The 21,304-nt window shown below is 39.3% G+C and overlaps 2 protein-coding genes and 1 long non-coding RNA gene across 3 annotated transcripts; 1 reads left to right on the top strand and 2 right to left on the bottom strand.

Annotated features, from left to right (window-relative positions):
• Window positions 1–520: 520 nt before the first annotated feature.
• smad4a (SMAD family member 4a) lies at window positions 521–12,285 on the bottom strand. Its single transcript, XM_041810662.1, has 11 exons — window positions 11,895–12,285; window positions 10,622–10,978; window positions 10,336–10,510; window positions 10,153–10,182; window positions 9,856–10,059; window positions 9,585–9,692; window positions 7,333–7,383; window positions 7,062–7,245; window positions 6,800–6,968; window positions 6,309–6,447; window positions 521–2,563 (listed from the first exon to the last, which is right to left on the bottom strand). Exons 2-11 carry the CDS (start codon window positions 10,859–10,861, stop codon window positions 2,352–2,354), a joined length of 1,512 nt encoding a protein of 503 aa, XP_041666596.1. The 5' UTR covers window positions 10,862–10,978; window positions 11,895–12,285; the 3' UTR covers window positions 521–2,351.
• LOC121524994 lies at window positions 11,089–18,351 on the top strand. Its single transcript, XR_005993186.1, has 3 exons — window positions 11,089–11,599; window positions 12,442–12,497; window positions 18,268–18,351. It is a non-coding gene; the product is annotated as an uncharacterized LOC121524994 (long non-coding RNA).
• LOC121524993 (bone morphogenetic protein 10-like) lies at window positions 17,711–19,691 on the bottom strand. The gene is made up of 2 exons (XM_041810663.1): window positions 19,032–19,691; window positions 17,711–18,717 (listed from the first exon to the last, which is right to left on the bottom strand). Exons 1-2 carry the CDS (start codon window positions 19,369–19,371, stop codon window positions 17,711–17,713), a joined length of 1,347 nt encoding a protein of 448 aa, XP_041666597.1. The 5' UTR covers window positions 19,372–19,691.
• Between the last annotated feature and the right edge of the window lie 1,613 nt (window positions 19,692–21,304).

The following is a 21,304-nucleotide window of genomic DNA, read 5'->3' as shown; positions in this document are numbered from 1 at the left end:
TTGGGAGAAGATTTATTTTCTTAAGACAGTTACCCAAAGCATACAGCTGAAGCTACACAGAAATGGTTAAAAGACAGCAAGGTAAATGTTTCCGAGTGGTCGAGTCAAAGCAGACCTCAATCACTTTGAATGGTTAATATCAATGCATTTACTGACTTTTGACATCATTTTGTAGAAATGATTTGACTTTGACATTTAAAAGGCTGTTTGGAGTAAAGAAAGATCAAATTATACCAACCATGATTGATTTAGAAAATCAATAAAAGGATTAGGTACAGTAGATGTGCTGTCTAACCAAGAAAAATCACATCACTGGTCTCCATTTTTTTTCCCAATATCCTTATTTGTACCAAGTGTCAAATTACTGTCACGTGCAAGTTTTGTTTGGAAATAAACACGTCTGTCCTTTATTGGCATCTGCCCCAAATAAAGGCAGTGTAAAGTCAGATCAGGTCAGTAACAGCCCTGTCTATTTATTGAAGTTTTATGAAGTCCAAATTAAGATTTCACAACTCCAAAACCATGTGTTAGCCCATTAAATTTTATTCAACCATATTCATATTATATGTAAACACCAATATCATTCAAACTCAGTATGCATGACATAATTGTAAAGATAGAGATGAGTATGAACTTGCATTTCCTGAAAATTGAACAGCATTACTTTTTTTTGTTTTGTTTTTTTTTACATTTTCAAATATGACCGGTGGTTCCTCGCTGTAAAGGTAGCAAAAGAGTATAAAATACTGCAACAGCTGTAGGTAAACAGAGCTCCGAATACCAAAATATTTCATCAACAGTGCTGAGCAAAAAACTAAAATCATTTTCATGGAGGTAAAACCAAGCTTCGACAAGCGACGCAACACTGACATGACTTCTGCCTGATAATCTACTCACTTTTTTTAATAGATGTATATTTGGCATCGATATGGCTTAAACTTCCTCTCACAGTTCATTCCTTGCTTCCTTTACTCAGCTGTTGTCTAAAACTCTACAGTAGTTGTCAGAGTACTTCTCCAATTTAAAAAGAGTGGCCATGTGTTATATTAAAATGATGTACCAGCTAAAAATGTATCTTCTGAGTATCAAATTATCACCCTGTAGGGAGTTTAAATAAGATTTTTCTATTTAAACTTGAGCTTAATATCGACTAAACATTCGATGTTGAGCTGTACAAGCCTGTGTGTGACTGATACTGAAAACACATTCTTCATGGTTTTCACTAATGTTGTTAGCAAGAAAAATTTCACAACTAGGCTAAAAAAATCAAATGGGTACAACAAGTTACCACACATGAGACTATGAAACAAGACAAAATATTCAGGCAAATTAATAAAGTGCTAACGGACACTATGTGGGCATCTAATCAACAAAACTGGACAAATTATATTAAGTAGATGTGTTACAATAACAATATCTTTTGATTTTTTTCCTCTTAATAAGGTCAATCTAGTTTGAGGCTTGTAAAACTTTCATAGAAAATACCAGTTGTCATGAACAGCCCTGCCTGGTTGAAGAATAATGAGACTACGGTGTTTAATGGTGCTGAATGAGAAGCAGAGATAAGCTAAAACTCCTCAGATGCTCTTTATGCGATTAAAAACAACTACTGAGAATGGGAATATAAATGAAAAAAGTACAGTCAGCATTGAAAAATATTCAAGACTACATTTTACAAAAACATGAGTAACATGACTTCACATAAATGTCCTGATCTGGGAGGGGGAGGGAGGGGATTCCAAATACACGAAGCCAAAGGGTCAGCAGAGAGCCAATGGAGGAGAAGCGGCAGTATACTCCAACTGCAAACATGTTTAGTGTGTTCAGAGAGGCTTAATCTCAGGGCTGCATCCAAACAAGGCCAGAGTATTCTCCTTGTTGTGTTATGTTTGCCATGGGGGCTCAATAAATGTTAAATATTGAAATGTTAACACAGAAATAACTGATAGTCAAGTATAAATCTTTCATATGAGGTGATACTTTTTTGTCTATTTGTCTTCTATTCACATCAAGTTGTACTTCTGTCCCAGCTTTTTAGAAACACTGCGCTGTTCAATGCAAAACAATGGCGATCGACGTCACAATACTGTCTTCATTTTCCCTGCACATCCTCTTGGCTGCATGTTTCCACTCCCAGTGACTCACACGTTCCTGCAGCTGTTTGTAGGAACTTGCAGAGCTGGAGTGCACTGGAAACCGCTCGCAGGGTGTTTGGAGTATACTGCCGGCCTCCTGTGACCTACTCGGCATCCCTGTTGTTGCACTCCTTAGGCTTTCCAGATCTATAGGTGAAGTGGTCTGTTAAAAGTACAGTCTGATATTTATTTTTTGTGCAGTTCATGTCTTTTCATTCAGTCAAGAGGTTGAGGGTCAGCTATGGGCATTGTGTGCAGAACTTCGTCGAGTAGCTGCAGAGCTCGGTGTAAATGGATCTCGATCCAGCAGGGCGTCTCTTTGATGCTCTGTCGTGGGTAGTCGGGCCCCCAGCCCTTTACAAAACTCATCCGCAGGATGCACAGCCTGCGCAGGTCATCAACCCCGATGCCTGCAGCGGCAGACAAACCTGCAGGGGAAGAGCAGGCAGAAACTTTTAGATCAATGCAGGACTATAGGCCAAATCTGGCAGAGTCAATGTTAGCGAAGTTACTCTTGCTGGAAAAGTTGGAGTATTTATTGGACAGACAAGCAGAAAAGTATGAAAAGTACTTCTGGCGTTTGCACATCTCCCACTGGTAGGGCCACTGGATTTTTACTGGATTTGAGCTCAAGACCCCAAATCCTGTAACAGTTTCTGATAATGTATGGAAATTTAAGTCATCATTTCCATCATCTCCTATTCAGAATCTTTGATGCTAAGCATTCCAAATAAACAATGCTTCGTACAAATAGAAGTCCCCTATCTCTACTCAATATTTATTTATAAAACCTGGATTTTTTACACAATATACATATAATATATTGTGTAATATATATATTGTATAATATGCCATACAGCATATATAAGCTACCGGGTACAGATGACCCTAGCTTCAAACAGCAGACAGAGAGGGGGATTAGCAAAATTATATAATGAAAATGATCTGCTCTATAGTTTTGAAGACCTGCAAAGACAGTACAGAGGGTTTTTCCAGCATATAAAATTAAAAGGCAGCCCCCATCCAGCTCTCAAAGCTCTGACATCATGAAAACCTGAGTTTCTATCATGCATTGCACTAGGAAGGGTTTATTTTGTTCTGAAATTATGGTATTTTGCAAATACGGCAGTGCTGTATCAGTGCACCAGGAGTCAATGCCAGATCTGACAAAGAAGAACAGAACCACTAGTTTCCCAAATTTCCCTCTTTTTAGTAACAATACTGATCTACATATTTAATGTAGTCAGATCAAGGTACATTATTTCACCATTTTTGAGCTGCCCAAAACTCTGAAAAATTTGAAAAAAACGTAATCCAAACTAAACTTTGCACAAAAAGTAATAAGATTGTGTCTGGTAGATTATTTCTATGGTGCCACGTTTGTAAGGCACATTCATTTGTGGGACGAGCAGCTTGAGCTGAATATGTGAGTTGCATCCATGAAAATTGCCATATCTTCTCTGTCAAAACCAAACAGATTATTCTGCCATTGACTTTTGTTTTGAGCTTCTGGTATCCCAGGTGTTGAGAATCCCCAGATGCCAAATTGACACCTGATTGTGCTGACATCAGGGGTCAATTCAGAGAATGCTATGCTGATTGCTACATTTATAGAGTAGCATCTTTTTCATAGAGGCAGTGTGATGGTGAGGGGCGCCATCTCCCTCACTGGAAAAAGAAGGCTCGTCATCATTGGAGTCAATCTCAATGCAGAGAGATATGGAGATGAGATTCTGTAATCAGTGACAATCCCATATCTCCACAGTCTGGGACCAAACTCTATCCTCCAAGATGACAATGCTCACCCCCACAGAGTGGGGTTTATCAGAGACTACCTCCTAAATTTGGGAGTGGAGAGAATGGAATGGCCTGCCTGCAGTGATCACTTGTGGGATCAGCTTGGGCATGCCAGAGTGACCAACACAACCACGTTGGCTGACTTGTGACAAATGCTGGTTGAAGAATGGGATGCCATCCCACAGCAGTGTGTGACCAGGCTGGTGACCAGCATGAGGAGGAGGTGCCAGGCTGTTGTGGCTGTGTACGGTTCTTCCACACGCTACTGAGGCTCCTGTTTGTTAAATGAGTACACTGTTTAATTGCCAGTATGCCTCGTTTCTTCAGACTTCAATCATCAAATCCAAAAAAGAATCAATGGCAGAATAATCTGTTTGGCACTGGCAAAGAAGATTTGGCTATTTTCATGGGTATAACCCACATACTGAGCTCTGTTGCTCATGCCACAAACATGTCCCTTATAAATATGGCCCCATTTAAAAGGGAAATAAACAGACTTTACAACGGTATAAAGATTCACTGCCAAGAAGCGTTGATACAATTTAAAAAAACATATACCAAACACAAATTTCATTACTTCTTGTGCTGAGTTTAGTTTGTAAAGATGTATGTTAAGACCACACCCTGACCTAGTATTTCTGCTTTCTTTCATAAATAGTTGCAGAGGCCCACTTTATCCATATCATGGCTGGAAAACAACTTAGGGGAGTCATTAAGACTGAGTTAAGATCAGTGTCCCTCCTATAATCTCCTCAAATGGTACCACCAGCTTAACTTGAATTGACTTTACTTAGTTTTGGTGCCAGGCACTTTGTTTTCCAGCATAGTTTACACAAGGGCTGAACGATTTGCAAAAAATAATCTAATGGCAATTTTTTCCCCCCAGATATTGCAATTTAATATGCAATTATTCTTGGATTAATCTTATGTATTTTTCAACAAATTCAAGCAATAAATAATTCCATAAATAAGACCGTGTGTACTGAAAACAATAACATTATTAACCATTAACTAATTAACCATAGTAGCATGAATCTGAATATGGGGGGGCAACAAGTTTTAAGCTATAAAGGAGGCGGCTGGGGTGGGGAAGGTTAGGATGGCTACCAGCTGATTGCAGCTGGGGTATGACTTTAGTGAAGTATCCCAAGGCTTCATCAGATTTAGATAGAATGAACTATTTTTGCTTGTATTGCAAATGTGATGTTATTTGCTTTGTTTAAGGGCATTATCATTTTTATGTCACTCATTTTGATTAAGAAAAACGTACATAAAACACAAAGAGGATGATTTTTGTAAACCATTACAAAAAAATTGGCACATTAATGTTTGCATAATGTGCATAAAATCTCTGCCACTGCAAAAAACTGTTAATTAAACTTGTACTTGGCAAATTTGGCATTATAGAAATATTGCAACTTCTGCATTTTGACAATTGCAGCAGGCCATATTGTGATTTTATCTAATTTGAGATTAATTTCCCAGCCCTAGTTTATATTTAGATGGATCCTACTCAATGTAGGCAGAGTAGTAGTCGTAACACGACAACAATGGAGGACATCGAGGTGATACCTGCTTCTCAGTCTGTGGCTTTTTGTCACAACACGGAGACAGGTTTTGTTTTACAGCGTCTTTGTGCTGCAGGACAAAAGTACGCTATAGGACAGTTTGAGAAGTCGTACAGGAGTATGAAGCAGACTAAAGCAGGGGTTTGATTCTCATGTCAGACATCTGACTGGTGAAGCTCCTAGTGACAATAGTCTTTTGCCACTCAGAGGTAGCAGTGCCTTGACATCACACACAAGTATTGGCTTAGTAGAGTCAAGACAGGTTCAGCTAGTTGCTTTCACCAACAGACTTCAAGACACTTACTCTACCTAAACGCCAATGTCATAGCAATCCTGGCAAAGGGCTTTTCGATCTCTGTTACGATGATCTGGAAAGGGTCTCTCTCTAAGTTAGTGTTCAGCACAAGGATGAGGCTCACCACACCTAGTATTGATCGTTTGAAGCACATCTAAACTAGGTCTTAGCACTTAAAAAAATGCTGGGTGCTTAATATACACTCAGTCTGATGCTACAAAACTTAAGTGAGTCATGATAGGGGCAAGTTGACCGCTGGTACCTGTAAAGTCTTTCACAAGACCACAAGAAAATGGAGACCTTCATGAACTACATTTAAGACTTGGCCATCATCCATAACAAAAAAGCTCATTTTTCCTTTTATTTCTCCTGTCCACAGTGCTCTGCATCATTACGCCACATGAAAACGCCTGCTAATTTAAAGTACCTCAAATGCTTAACAACAGACGACAATGGAAGTCAGTCCTAATGATACACTTGCTGAAGGGTAAAAGCAGCAGAAAAATCACTTACTGATGGCCGGGGCAATGCCACCCACAGAGCCAGGCCCTGGAATATTCCCAGCCACTGCCGCTGCCTGAGCCGCAGCTGCTGCCTGAGCTGTGGCTGCCTGCTGTTGCATCTGCCTGTGGCACTGACGCAGGTCAAACACCTGGCAGGGGGCAAATCAAATGCTGATGTTATAAGAACAGACATTAAATGAGGATTAAGGCATTTGACTGTCTGGATAGTCTTTGGATTCAAGTTAATTTGACTAGGTTCCTAACCAGCGCATAGTCTGATTCTTAATATATATATATATTACACAGTCATTTTAATGTGATAATGACAGCCGACTCAGACTTAATTCTTTGCCATGATAGTGTGGTTTTACACAGTTACCAAACTTCGCCTAAGTGCTGGGATGTGTACAGATCTAACCAGAGAAAAGAGCACAACAAATCTTTAAGTATCTTCAACTTTTTGATAATTTTCACAGTACAGAATCAGCACTACATATTTACCTTAATGTAAGCGCTGGGGTAGATCTTGTGAACTGCATCTCCAGGGGCACGTCCAGCCTCTCGATCCAAGTAATAGCTCTGCACAAACACAGCGTGATCACTCAAACAGCGCACCCAGACGTCTCCTTCACCTTTGCACTCCAGCTGCACACCTTTGCCAATATGGAGCCTAAGGGCAAAAAGAAAGAAGTGACAAGTTAAAGCTAGTTTGCATTCATCAAAGTCCTTCTGACACATATCTTTCATGTATATAGGGGAGTACCTGGCTCTTTCGATGTTCTCTGTCCTGTGAACGTTGCTCAGCTGGCCCAAACAGAAGCGATCTCCACCCGAAGGATCCACATAACCATCCACAGTAACAATAGGACACGTGGATGGAACCTTAAAGGTTTCGCCAACCTGGACGTCCATCTCAAAGTATGCGATGGAACACCAGTACTCTGGAGCTGCAACAAAAGAGACAGCAATTTCAGAACAAATCCATGATTATTTTAGATTTGTGGATTACCTTCCATCTGTGGCTCGATACTCACCAGGGTGATTGGAAATGGGGGGCTGGAACGCAATTTCATTGGTAACTGGCCCTGCAAAAACAAGTCAATATAAGTGTTCTGAACATGCAATTCTCAAACCACTGCAGCACTTATGATAAGACATTTATTGAGAGAAGAACACAGATGGTGTAATGATGGCACTGAAAATAAAGCAATTTCATAGAAGGAGAGTGGTGGAGTTTTTGAAGAAAAGTTTTTCACATGTAACATTTGCATCTGGTTTTTAATTTATGCTTTTACAATACTGATGATCAATCTAATAATTTTGTCTTCGGCTTGTAGTTGGCTTTTACATTTAGTTTTATACATGTATCAATTATGTTTATTAGATCTCCTAAATATTGCTTTTAACTAGACTTTTTTTTAACCTATCCATCTTAAATTTGTCACTTTACTTTTTGCTGTAAACACAAAATTGTTGAGCTTCAGCCTGATGTTCATGTATTAATTCTGCAACAACAAAAAAAACTGATTCACTAACTGATCAAACAAAATTATATAATTAGTTACTGGTATCATAGTTCAGCTCTTATTGATGGCTTTAGTAGTAAAGTACAGCTCTAAAACCTGTGAGTCACAATGCCGACCTCCACTGGCCACTTTCTGTCTTTAATAGCAGAGTGGTTTCAATCAAAACAGTGCGCCACAAGGTTTAAAAACCCCTAACAGTAGACCAGTTTTCTTTCAATGCTTAATTATGACCTAGCAAAGGTTAAAGCTGACCCACACAGAGACTCAGACACAGACCCAGCTGGTCTGTGAAGCAGCTTGGCAGCTTGCAACACACAATGAATGGGGACTACATTTTCAATAATGTGTGATGTGACGGCCCATGTCTTAGCACTTGTCCAGTGGTTGTGCTGGTATGTAAGGTACAGCCAACTTATATAAAGGTATTATAGATGTGTCATAAGCACCAGATTCAACAGTATGTCTTTATGCGGCTGCTACTCTTCATACATATCTTTAAACAAAAAACCATATACTTAAATTAAAAAAAATGTCCCTGGAAAAGATACTGCAGATGTCTTCCTCAATAAAAGAGTCTTTATCTAAGGGCATTTTCACACCTCTAGTTGGGTTGATCTGGTCTGAATTAAGTTTGTTACATAGTTGCACTTGATGCCAAGTTTTGTCAGTGGGGGCATTTACAAGCAGATCAAACCCTGAGCCAGGAAAATGCTCTCTGATTGGTCAGTTTCATGTGGTTTATCCGTACACCTATACTAGCACCTATAACTTTGACACTTCAACCTTAAAAAACATTTATTTGTAATAAACATTTCAGACTCATGAAGAAATCTTCAATACATTTTTAAAATGTGTGAAGAGCTAGCAGCAGCTTGCAGATTATATTTGACAGAATTAATCCCAAAACAACTAGTTAGTTTACAAGAGGAACAGAATCAATGTGCTCCACAGCACAGTGTGTGCATCTGCCTGCCAAAGTGCGTGTCACAGCAAGCAGTAGGGTGTGTGTGTTTGTTCATTAATTGATCATGGATTGGGTTATTTTCCAATAATAAATCAATTAATTAAGTGTTCATAGCCTTCCTGGGAGTGATGCCTTAAAAAACAGAGGCATCCATCCCTCTGTAAAGGTATAGAGCTAAGACAGGATGACACCTTCAGCACCATGGTCTGTGTGCATCTGTTGTTTTGTGTCAAGTGAGACAGAGCGAACAGTGTCCATTCATTAATTTATCTCGGACTGCGTTATTTATTCAAAAGTAAACCACAAATGTAATGAGGAAGAAAAAAAACACGTTGCTCTTTCACGTCTGCCTGTAGTTTTTAAAAAAATATTTCTCTGGCTACTGTAGCTGATTTAATCCAAAAAAAGCTTAATGTTAGACTCGAACCCAGTCGGTTCTTATCGGCACAAATGAACTGAACGAACTCTGCAAACGAACTTGAGTATGTTTTGATCGAACCAAACAGGTTAGATGTGAAAGCACCCTTAGTTACCCTGAGTTTATATCCTTTATGAAATATCAGCCTCATGTATTCATAAGATTAATAATGTCCCCCAGGTACATCAGTGAATGTTAAGCTATATGACTTCTTGTCTGAGCTCACTATTATCAACACATTATCCCCATCAGAGTAAAAAGGGAAAGATATTAATTAATTTTTTCCCACAAGGTATAGCTGTCTGACAAGCTATGTATTCTTTGTGAGTTCTTATGGTATTTTAGCAGAACAGTAATGCATGTTTTGGGTCCACTCACAATAGTGCCCCGTGTGAGGCATGGGTGGATGATGCTGTAGATGCCCATTCTGATGTTGAGGCACAGCAGGAGTGAAGCTGCTGTTTCGGCTCCAGTTGGGTGCAGGATCTGGAAAACAGATTAAAAACATATGAGATGCAAAATGCTATCTTACTTACTGAATTAAAAACTCTGTTTTTTTACAGATTTTTTCCATCTGCTCTATCCTGACTTGCAAAAGCACATGTTCCTTTGTTTAGCATATGCATGGATACTCATTGCAGCATCTTACTTGAGGGCCCAGCGCTGATGGTAGAAAAAGCCGAAGTTGAAGCCGAACTGCTGCCCTCCGCTGGGGGGAGTAGAGTCGGGCTGCTGAATGTCTCCTGTGGACCAGACCTTGAAGGGGGATGCTGTATAGTCTGCAGGTGGCTCTCAGAGCTTGAGTGAGATTGCTGGTTGTCATAGTCATACTCATCCTTTACCAAGAGTGGAGCTACAGTGTATGGAAACAAAAGATAAAAAGAGGGATGATGCACATCTGCATACATCAATGTGAGCAAACTTGGAAACTTTGACGCTAACTTACCTGAACCTGTGAGGGTCAATCCTGATAAATCTGAAAATATGAGAAAAGATAGAAGTTTTAAAAAATGGTATACACTTTATTTAACCACATCACAACATTATAATATATTTCTACAAAATACAAACTAAACTTTCTTTCCAAAAGAGATCTCTACAGTAAGACTGAAAATGTGGCCTTACTCACCAATACCTGGAGAGACAACACGCTCGTAGTGGTACGGGTTGACACACACATTGTCACATTTCAGGTCAAAGGCATACTGGCAATATTTCACATGTTTTAATTCATTCTTGTGTAGATCAGGCCATCGCCACAGTCTGGCATAGACAACATGGGGAAAGCCTTTACGCCCAGCAACCTAAAGCAAAGGGAGGAAAACCTAATTAGACCGCACCTCTAACAGTATTATCTTTTATTCACCAGGAAGGTAACAATAAACCAGCTTTGCAGCACACATATGCTACCATACCTGTAGGCGCCCATCCAGAGTCCGCTGTATGGTTACACACTTGCTTGGATGAGCTCCATTTGTGGTGATGGCTGTGATAAGGGAATCCAGCTCATCTTTCTTCTCCTTCAGTTTCTTGACAAGGCTCTCAATAGCTCGCTTCGCAAAGCTTTCACTCTCTCCTCCTTGTCGGTGGCACATCAGGCTGTGCACAATGCTCAGGCAGGCATCATTACTTGTGGGAGTGTTCGTGATTGACATCTTGCTCCTTAGATTTCAACCTTGGGGAGACTTTCCAGGTGTATCCACTATACCTTTTAGCGAATGCAGTGTCAGGGTGAAAGCAATGTTGATGCAATGCTGGCAAAGCCTAGAAACCTTGTACAAAAAAAAAAGAGAACAATCTCATGAATGACTGAAGATAAGTGTCATAGCAAGCAAAATTTCACTTTGCATTGAATGAAGAGCCATTTTATGTACCTTACATATTTGAAAAAAAATTAAAGAGAAGTAAAAATAAATCAACAGTGCTTTATACAATTATCCAACCCTACTCTTAATTCAAACGCTATTATCAAGAGCTAAAAACAAAATAGAATCTCTGCGACTCATACAGTGTTTCAAGGCTATACTGGACACTATCAAAACAGACAAGTATGTTTATTTTAGGTTTCATTTGGTATTCCGGGTGTATACTCTGTTAAGGAGATCCAGCTTGTTTAGAAAAATGCCTTTATAACTGTACGAAATCACAGGTCGACAACAACTGGTCGCAATTATGAATGCTAAACACCCGCTAGTCGTCTGTAATTAATTTGAAGATAATGTGTTCCGTGGACCGCCAAACTTAACACTATTATTGCGCAAATAGAGCGTCTGCATCCTATCCATCCTATCACATAAGGGTAATATCAATATAAGGTTAACGCTAAGTCTTCTGAACATATTTCACGGCTAACGTTAGCCCGGTGAGGTACCAGAGCTAGCTAATAAACACAGGTAGGTGAACGTATCCTTACTCGGTTTTAAGTGTTACAACCTGACATTAATAATGGTTTTTGGTTGAGATTAAAGTCTTCAAAAATTAATAAAAATGTTTATTTACAGCATTACTGCTGGGAAGTATTCCGTCAACGTTTTTCCAACCTAACGTTGAGTGGCTACGTTGGCGTTAGCAAACACTGAAATTACGGTTCCGAGCGTTACCTTTAGCGCTAGTTAGCCATAGCTAGTTCATTACGATTTATCATCATATCATCAGATAAACAAAACACACACTGGTTTGTGAACTTACAGTGATTTATCAGCGCAGTAGTGTCAGTTCCAACGTCAGAAAATATTAAATGGGAGGGGGGGGGGGGGGTATTTTTCAGCCAAATCTAGCCACGCTATCTAACGTTAACCAGCCTGCCTTGGATATTATTTTTGCTAGCTAGCACATATGCTAACAGCTATTGCTAAACCCTACATCAACTTCACGCTAGCTCGCTAATCTTTTCTATGATTGTCCGTTACCTCTCGAAGTAATAAGGGCTAAAATAAGCATAAGGTACGTTCTTAAAGATGCACTATTTCTTTCTAAAATTATATTAAAGAATTATGTAAGCTAACAGCTACACGTTTACTGGCTAGCTTGCCCCGAAAATAAACAAAAAATCCTCTCCACCCACTACCACGCTCGACAGCCCGAGCATGCACGCATGAACAGTGACAGGCGTGGCGCTGCTGCCTGTTCAGAGAAAATCAGAAACAACTTCTGCACACCAGAAATGTGAATGTATGTGTGTCTGGACGATTTAACTGTACCGTTTAATTACAAGCATTGTTTCACTGTTTTCTAGGCTAAACGTGCTAATATGAGGAAGGAGCGCTACATCAGATGATGTATTGCTGAAAGGTATGTCCGTTTTCTACTTACAGTGCCTATAAAAAATGTACTCACTCCCTTTAATGTTTTACCTTTTTATTGAATTTATAAGTCAGTCGTGGTCAATATAATTTGGCTATTTTCATTTTTTGTTTTAACAAAAAAACCTCTATATGGCACATGAACACAGAGAAAATAAAAAAGTTATTGTAAAATAAATGATTGGATAAATACTTTTAAAGTGACTGACCTAATTTAACAGAGTTCCAGCAAAGTATATAGTTTAAAGACTTCTGTGTAAGGAAGGTCCAGTCTCTGGTTAATGAGTATTCATGGCTACCATTACACCATGAAGACGGAAGAACACTCAAAGCAAACCGGAGAAAGGGTTATTGAAAAGTATACATCAGGGGATGGATATCTAAAAAAAATCCAATGCACTGAACATCCCCTGGAGTCCATCATCAAGTAATGGAAGGAATATTCCACATGTGTAAATCTGCCTAGATCAGGCTGTCCTCACTAACTGAGTGAGTGTGCAAGAAGGAGACTAGTGAGAGAGGCCACCAAGACATCTATGACCACTCTGAGGGAGTAACAAGCTTCAGCAGCTGAGATGAGAAAGACTCTGCATACAACAACTGTTGTACGGGTTCTTCACCAGTCAAAACTTTATGGGAGAGTGATAAAGAGAAAGCCACTATTGAATAAAACTCAGATTAAACTTGAGTTTGCTGAAAGGCGCGTGGGAAGGGAAACTATATGGTCCAGTGGAATAAAGTCCTTTGGTCTGATGAAACCATTACCACAAACACACCATCCCCTCTGTGAAGTATGGTGGTTGCAGCATCATGCTGTGGGGATGCTTCTTGGCAGCCAGCCCTGGAAGGCTTGTAGAAGTAGAGGGGAACTTCTATATTCTTCTTTAATCTTATCGAGTCTGCAAGAGAACTGTGGCTTGGGAGAAGATCTATTTTCCAGCAAGACTGTGACCTGAAGAGAATTTGTGGCTGAACTTGAAAAGGGCTGTTCACACCTGATTTTCATTAAACCTGACAGAACTTGAGTAGTTTTGCAAAGACGAATGGAGTAAAATTGCAGTGACAAGATGTGCAAGCCTGGCTGAGACCTAGCCCAACAGACTCAGTGCTGTTGTTGCAGTTTAAGATGCAGCTACTAAATATTGGCTTGAATGGGGTGAATATTAATGCTGTAATTTATTTTAGGTTACATAATTGTATTTAATTGGCATTACTTTGTAGAAATCAGTTTTCCCTTTGACATGAAATAGGTTTTATTGTAATTGTATTGACCTTGACTGACTATAAAATCAATAAAATGGTAAATTATCCAAACGGGTGAATACCTTTTATAAATGATGTATGGTACAGTTGTACATTTAAGGCAGACAATTGATTTATGGCCAATCTATAAGCAGAAATGTTCATATCTGGCGATATCTTTACTGATCTTTCGCTTTTTAAGCTTTTACCTCCTGACACCAATTTTATGCCAGTAATAATATTTTCCATCCTTGATTTTTGCCTCAGTAATGAATGGTATGTATTAAAGTTAAAGATAAAATCTGCTAGGCCACTCTTATGTTGTGTTCACACCAAGCGCGAGTAAAATTAGCCTAGTGCATTGGTTCCCAACCTGGGGTCTGGGACCCCATGGGGGGGCACCAAGGATTTTAGGGGGGGCACAAGGCTTTGTCTAATCTGAGGCTGCCAAAATTAGATTTGGAAATATTGACTAAAACCATGATAAAGCAGTTATTAAGTAGTGTATACAAAGGTCTTTTGATAAGAACAGCATGCATAGGCCTTTTTTGGGTTTTATCAGTGAAACAATTAAATCTATGTTGATTTTTGATAGCAGTGGGTCACTTTTTCTTCTCTCTTAGGTACATGTGGGGAGGGGGTTCAAGGAAAAATGGTTGGGAAACACTGGTTATGTCTGTGCAATGAATGACAGAGGTCCTGAAGATGGGCGGGCAAGGTTCAAATTTTCTTTTGCATGTCATACCCCACTCTCTCTCTCTTTCCCTCTCTCTTTCCCTCTCTCTCTCTCTCTCTCTCTCTCTCTCTCTTTTTCAACTCTATCCCTTGTCTTATTTGAGTAAAGGCATAAAAGCCCACAATAAATTTTAAGGTAAAAAAATAAAACTAAATCTGGTTGTCGTTGCTTACACTTAGAACGGACCATTGCTGCCATTGTCCCACCCCACCATAGACTTCTCTGTGCAGCTGGCCCCCTCTTACAAGCAGCCTTGGATTATAAATCTAGGAATATAAAATCCCAACACTAGTGATTAATTTCAAAAAGCAGCAAAGGCAATGGTGTAAAATTACTTAAAAGTGTGCTGCCATTTTCATCAATTATATTGTTTATGTAACTGTTTACTTATGTATATTATGATGTTGGATTTACAATAATTAGATAGAGTGGTACCTAGGGATTACAATCAGAGTACAAAGAGAGGTATTACATCACCTGGCCCCAACCTGTGAAACTAAACTTCTACTGATAGCTGTATCACTTAAAAAAGTTCTTCTTCAAAGCCTTTAAGATCTTTTTTTCCCCGATATACACCCAAATAAGAATTTTTCATCTCAGGGCAGTTACCATAAAAATAAGTTGGTGATGATACTATATTATATTCTGAGGTAAATGCCAGAAGTGTCTTCATGATCCTTTTAATGCGCTGCCAATTCAGATAGATAGATGTTTGCACAACGCATTAGCTGAAAAGCAGCCCTTTAACCCTCTTTTCTTTTGTGTTGTCACGTCTTTGACTCTTATGTTAAGTCTCCCCCTTGTGGTTATAATAGATGGTGACCTTACAGTAATGACAACAGTCCCATTCAAATCTAGTCACTCTTTCTTCCTCAAGGGAGAGTCTAGTTTTAATAAAAAAAATGATGATAAGATTCAGAAAACCTGTTCTTACCATAATAAATTTTGTATGGTCCTCAAACTGAAACAAAGTGAGATGACTGACTGCATAATCAAAGTATATGACTGTTTTTAAAAAGCTCTTTCTCACTATGAAAATTTATAATAGTTTATTTAAGTTAAACGCAGAGAAATCAGTGTGCCTGTAGATATCGCTGCCCTGAACACTTGGCCTTTGTACATCTGCGGGCCGATAGAGGATCTTATTGAGGTAGAAAGTTCCACAGTGTTATTCCATTATTGTTATCTGCTTCCGACTGTTAACAGCAGAAGCAAGGTGATGATGTGACATGTTTTTTTTTTTCCATTTGTCCTGTTGCCGCAGCCTTGATAAGGGAGTCAGCATGCCCGTGTCAGACAAAGGAAGTGGGAGGGTTCAGAGGGCAACCTGACGGCAGGGTTGTCAATAGAGCATGTTAGTGTTGGAGACCAGGAATCTGACACCACCCTCTTACAAATGCTGCCCACTTGGAGTGGCGTCTCATCCTGAGTGACGGTTTACAAGACTCCAGGCTCTGTCACCTCGTTATCACTGCGGCATGGAAGCGGGCAGAGAGGCCCGCCAGGCATGTGACGCTGAAGGGATTGAGCTTGTTAGTTTGGGTGCGCTGTGATTACCTGACAATGAAAAAAATGCCCCGTGAATATCTTGTTTTGAGGTTTTTTTTATTTTAACAACCATTATAGCATCAATGTTGCTGTGAGAAACCATAAACAGGATATGAATGGCTGGCATAAAAAGAAAGATTTCACAGCAGTTAACGGCAATCTTTAAAAAAAAAAACAGCCCTGAAGAGCTCCAAAACACCGTGAAAATCCTCTTCTAGTGAAAAGCCATCAAAAATATATTGCAAGTTTGCCAAGCCAATAGGAGGAAAGATGTCACAGTCAATAAATCACGTCAGTTGCTCCAACATGCCGTGGGCTACTGAGACAAATTACGATTTACAAATCTGCAGCATGTATGTCTACTTAAAAAGCATTTCGGCAAAACTAGGATTTAAATACAGTTGAATTTAAGAGATTTTACATACTTAAAAAACATACAGCATACTTTCAGTAGTGCAAATAAGCGTGATCTGTTGGCCTATTATATTTCTGTTGTAATAACATTTTAGATTGGATAAGCAGGAGCTTTTTAGACTCCTGTTTAAGAGTAAGGTCTGCTAGAACAAAGTACATGAAAAAAATACCGTGAGAAACATTTGCTATACAAAAATCAGAAGTAATACATTCAGATGTTGCAGTTACATGATGTGTACAAAGTTCAGTCCATTCAGTACAAACTTCATATTTTATTCCCAGAACTTTGCACTCAACTGCCAAATTATTCATTGGGTTGTTTTTGTAGTTGAACCTTTTCATTCCCCCTTATTACACAGTTTCATCTATTATATGTTTGCTTCTCATTTCTCTTTTCTTTTCTCTGTTACTGTGTCTGATGGGATTTATGTAGCATTGACCTGTTACAGTGGATGTCAACTTTTAACTGTGAAGCTTATGCAAAAACATTCTTAAATACAAAAAGGCACATAACCATAATAAAATAACTCTATTTAGAACTATTTTCAGCCTTACTTTAAAATCTGTCATACTCTCCTCTGATACAATAATAACTAATTTCACCTTTATACAAATTTACATCAGGTAGCACAGATTTACACAATTGTGCGCATTGCTAATTTACAGCTAAGTCTATAATTGTGCTTTCACACAATGCTGTATTAGATAGATAGATAGATAGATAGATAGATAGATAGATAGATAGATAGATAGATAGATAGATATTACTACTAGAGTTCTTGTTAATGTCATTATGTGAGTAACGCATTTTATAAGAACTTGCATGATTAAGGCTATAGTTAATCTCTGTTAACATTTAATGAACCCTATTTACTGTGACCAGACAAAATAATGCACAGAGGTACCTTGACAAAACAAAAGATGACAATAACATGCAGTGCAAGAAATGTGGAATTAAACTTGCATATCATAGAGCTCCTAGTTTGGTGTGCAACCACACGCACTACACTACACAAGGACAAAGCAGCAGAGACTGACAACTGGCAGTTTTACAAGACATCTTTTGCTAGCCATATTAGTGAACATTATCATGATGATATCCTAGCAGGGAAGATTAGTAAACAACAGCTACAAGAGTGGAAAAGCTAGAGAGAATTTAGGGCTGATTTGCATCAGAGTGGTACTGAGGGAGTTTTTGAACTTAAAGCCTCAAGCATCAGAGGAAAGTAACTGCCAGTTAAATATAGTGAACCCTTTGAGGACTATCTACATCCACACTCTGCCACCACCATGCCCTCATACTTGTGGTTGAATGTTATAACTCCGTTATCGTGATAAAGAAGTGAGATAGGCTCCAACTTAGTAGGTACACAGCAGGCACGCGATGCCCTCTCTGGACTCTTAATACTCAGCAGTGTCTGCACGATGGCATGATTGGTGGGCGACACTTCGTCGGTCATGGGCGGACTGCACACGCCGTTGCACTCATATGCCTCATAGCTAAGAGGCTGGATGATCCACCTATCCCAGCCGATGTCTTTAAAATCCACAAAAAGCGGGGTCCTCTTGCAGGGCTCGCTCTTAACATTGCGACGGATTCGGGGAGGCGTGTCGTAGATAAGGTTGGACTGAAGTTGCATGAGAGACGTTTTGTCCATCTCCTCCTGGTTTGCAGGGTGGGTGTTGTGATTCCCCCGAGAGGCTTGTTGGCTCTGAGCCTTGTCGTCAGGAATCTCATTCTCATGTTTGATGATCTGATTAAACTCAGCTTTGGTCTTATCTGAAAATACAATCATCACTGCATTGTGTTTCCCTGCAGAGTTCCTTTCAATGTCAATCTCAACCGAGCCCCTGCCTTCCTCTGTGACCTCTGACCCCAGACTTGTTATGTGAACCTCCAGCCTGTGATTTGCACACCCTGACTTCCTCCAGAGTGTTACGACATGAGTCAGGTCAAACGACACCCAGCTGTTATCTCTGGCATGGATATGCTTTGTCACCAGTTTCTCCAAATCATCCGTCTCCACCACCTCCTCCTTATCCCTCCTTCTCCCACCTTTCCCTACCTTTTGTTTCCAATCGGTACACTCATGAATTTTGAAGATGGTCACCTCGCAGTCAATGCCAGCGTATGGTCTTCGAGCCTTATGGACCAGGGTGAAAAGTCGGAGCTCGGCTAGTGTTATGTGCTCATGGTAGCGCATTGAGATGTTGAACAACAGAGGATGTATCCTGACACCCCTGGGTGTTATTCTGTAGGGGGAGGGATCTGAAATCAGAACATGGGATATATGTAAAGTTTGTCATAAGCCTTTTTCCTTTAAATACAGGTAATGTCAAATATGTTTTTAAATTTATTTAAATCATAAAACACCAAAAAGATCAAGTCAAAGTTCAAAAAGTGTTTCACTGTCCTTGTAAACAGTCCCAAGTTAATTTTTGTTTGTTAGTTAGTGGAAAAAAACACTGAGTCATTATTAGATTGTCAAATACACTTTCCATAATTTCAAAGCCAATCCTCTCAAATTAAAAGCAACCACAAACATTTTTATGCAGTAATGCTAGAAAGAAAGTAGTTTGTACCTTCATTTTTGAAACTGCGCACAATGTTGGCCGAGGGCACAGCAGTGCGGTCATTGGCAAAGCGGTTGTACAGCTCCAGCATGTAGTCTGGTGGCTCCTTGTTGTTGGTGCGGGGCCCGGGCTGGGACCTCGGCTCTGTCATGTTGATTGTGGACAGAAACTGGCTCAGAAAGTCCTGTGCAACAAGCAGCGGATTACCACCCATGTCCCTACGCACCGACGCCCTGTGATGGTTCTCCAGGGACCTGATGGGACTGCTCAAGCTCAAACCTGCCAACGTCAGAAGCAGCGCGTTCAGAGAGCAGATAAACCCGAGAGTGGTGAGGACTAAAGCGGTCATGGCTGAGTGGAGGAAAGTGTTATATCCAAAGTTTGAGGATCAGATGAAAAGATGTGATGGATCCTTTGCAAACTGTTTCAACCTTTCATGGAAGCGCTGTCCTTCGTTAAAGGACAACAGGTTGCTGTCGGGGGGCTTTGCCCTTGTTGATCTTGTGGTCTGGTAATGAGGGCAGGGCCGTGCTGTCCAATGTGCTGTGCTGACATGTTTGGAGATGTCACTAAGGCCCTGCTCAGCCCTCCTTTCTCTCCTTGTCAGGACCTTATGTGCATAATTTCCTTGATACTTTGTAGTGTTATGCTTTATTGATTAAACACAAAGAAAACTCCCCTTACAGTGACTTTAGATCATCATTTCAGAGCTGCAACACTTTAACATTAACAATACCAAGAACTGTAATTAGTTCACACAAAAATGTGGGACAAAGTAAGCATGGATGTTATCACTGGAGAGCCACTTCTGTGCCTAATGCATGAAATCAATTAACAGTATTGTAAGTTTATGCTTTACAATTTCCACAAGAGGCCAGTGTGGGCTCAGTATCTGTTCTTCTGCCTCCTCTTCCTAAATCAAATTAAGCCTATTGAATATGTTTTGAAGCCATGATTTGATCTCATTTGCATTTGCTTTTAGCTAATTAGTGCTTTTGTTGTCTTATAGCAGCTGTGTGACAGCTTAGATATGCAATCACTGGCATAATTTCAAAGTACGCACATTAACAGATGAAAAAAGCGTGGTGCATGGGAAAAATCATAATTTTGGATCATTGTAATGAAAACCTGTAATTATTTCAGACAAAGAACTATCATGTGTATGAAAGACTTACCTGTTGGCATTTCATAGCCTCAGGTTAATATATCAATGAATAGAAGCGCAAAAACACATCCGTATGTTATGTACAGGCATTTATGTATGAGAGTTCTGCAACCTGCCGACATGTTGCAGCCCTCTCAGTGTGCAACATTCATATTTATTAGTTTATCAGCATTCCTCATAGCAGCTGAGGATGAAAGGGAATATCTCAGTATATCTAATTGTTCTCAAATGAACAACTTTTAGGGAAAAAAATCTTTATAAAACAATTTTTCAAAGATGTTCATAGATTTGGAAACCTTAAGCCTGTCTTTTGTGTTCACTGCTATTCTTTGAAGGTTGATTAATGATAATCCTTCAAGGTCAGATCACAACATGATAAAGGCTTTGCCACATAAAACTTGGTATTTCCAAGTTTTACAAACGTATGGTTCATTTACATTACCACACTAATCTAACAAATCAAAGAAAATAAAGAACAATAATCTTTCCACGTTCACTAACAAATAGAAGAAAAGGTTAAATAAATATATATTTCACCTTTACTTTATATTACAGAAAACTAAACACTCTCAAACTGCAGCATGGCATGGCCGGTTTGCCGATTGGGCAAAGGATCAGTGGTTGGGATTGTCAACTATCAATCTAAACTGAAATGAGTCAGTGGTAAAAGGGAGTTTATTTTTAATTTCAAATAAAACTATGTCAGATGTATAGTGAATCTGATATTTTTCAGATTACTTTTATTTTGAAATTCCACGTCAGATTGTCTTGATACTGTACCATTTGATTTGTTGGGTTGTCAACTAGCAATCTAAAATGGAGTGAGTCTGTGGTAACAGGAAGTTTATTTCAAGATTAAGGTCTTTGAGAGGGTAGGCATTTACTAAAAGAACACTTGAATATCTATTTAAGTCTAAAGCAAATTTAAACCCTCTGCAGTGGAGTTCATTCATATTCTAACAGCTTGTATGCAAAATAAATTCACCTTTGTTCAACCTTTAGTTCTGTATAAAGAACTATTTTAAACAGACAGATATTTGTATTTTGGAGTGTTATCTTGTGTCCAATAGTAGTTGACCCCAGTTGTTTCCTTTGAATAGTTAAAATGATTATTTAT

Source organism: Cheilinus undulatus, linkage group 17 (assembly GCF_018320785.1).
Source record: "Cheilinus undulatus linkage group 17, ASM1832078v1, whole genome shotgun sequence".
NCBI classification, from domain to species: domain Eukaryota; kingdom Metazoa; phylum Chordata; class Actinopteri; order Labriformes; family Labridae; genus Cheilinus; species Cheilinus undulatus.
This window is presented reverse-complemented; position numbering and strand designations above follow the sequence as displayed.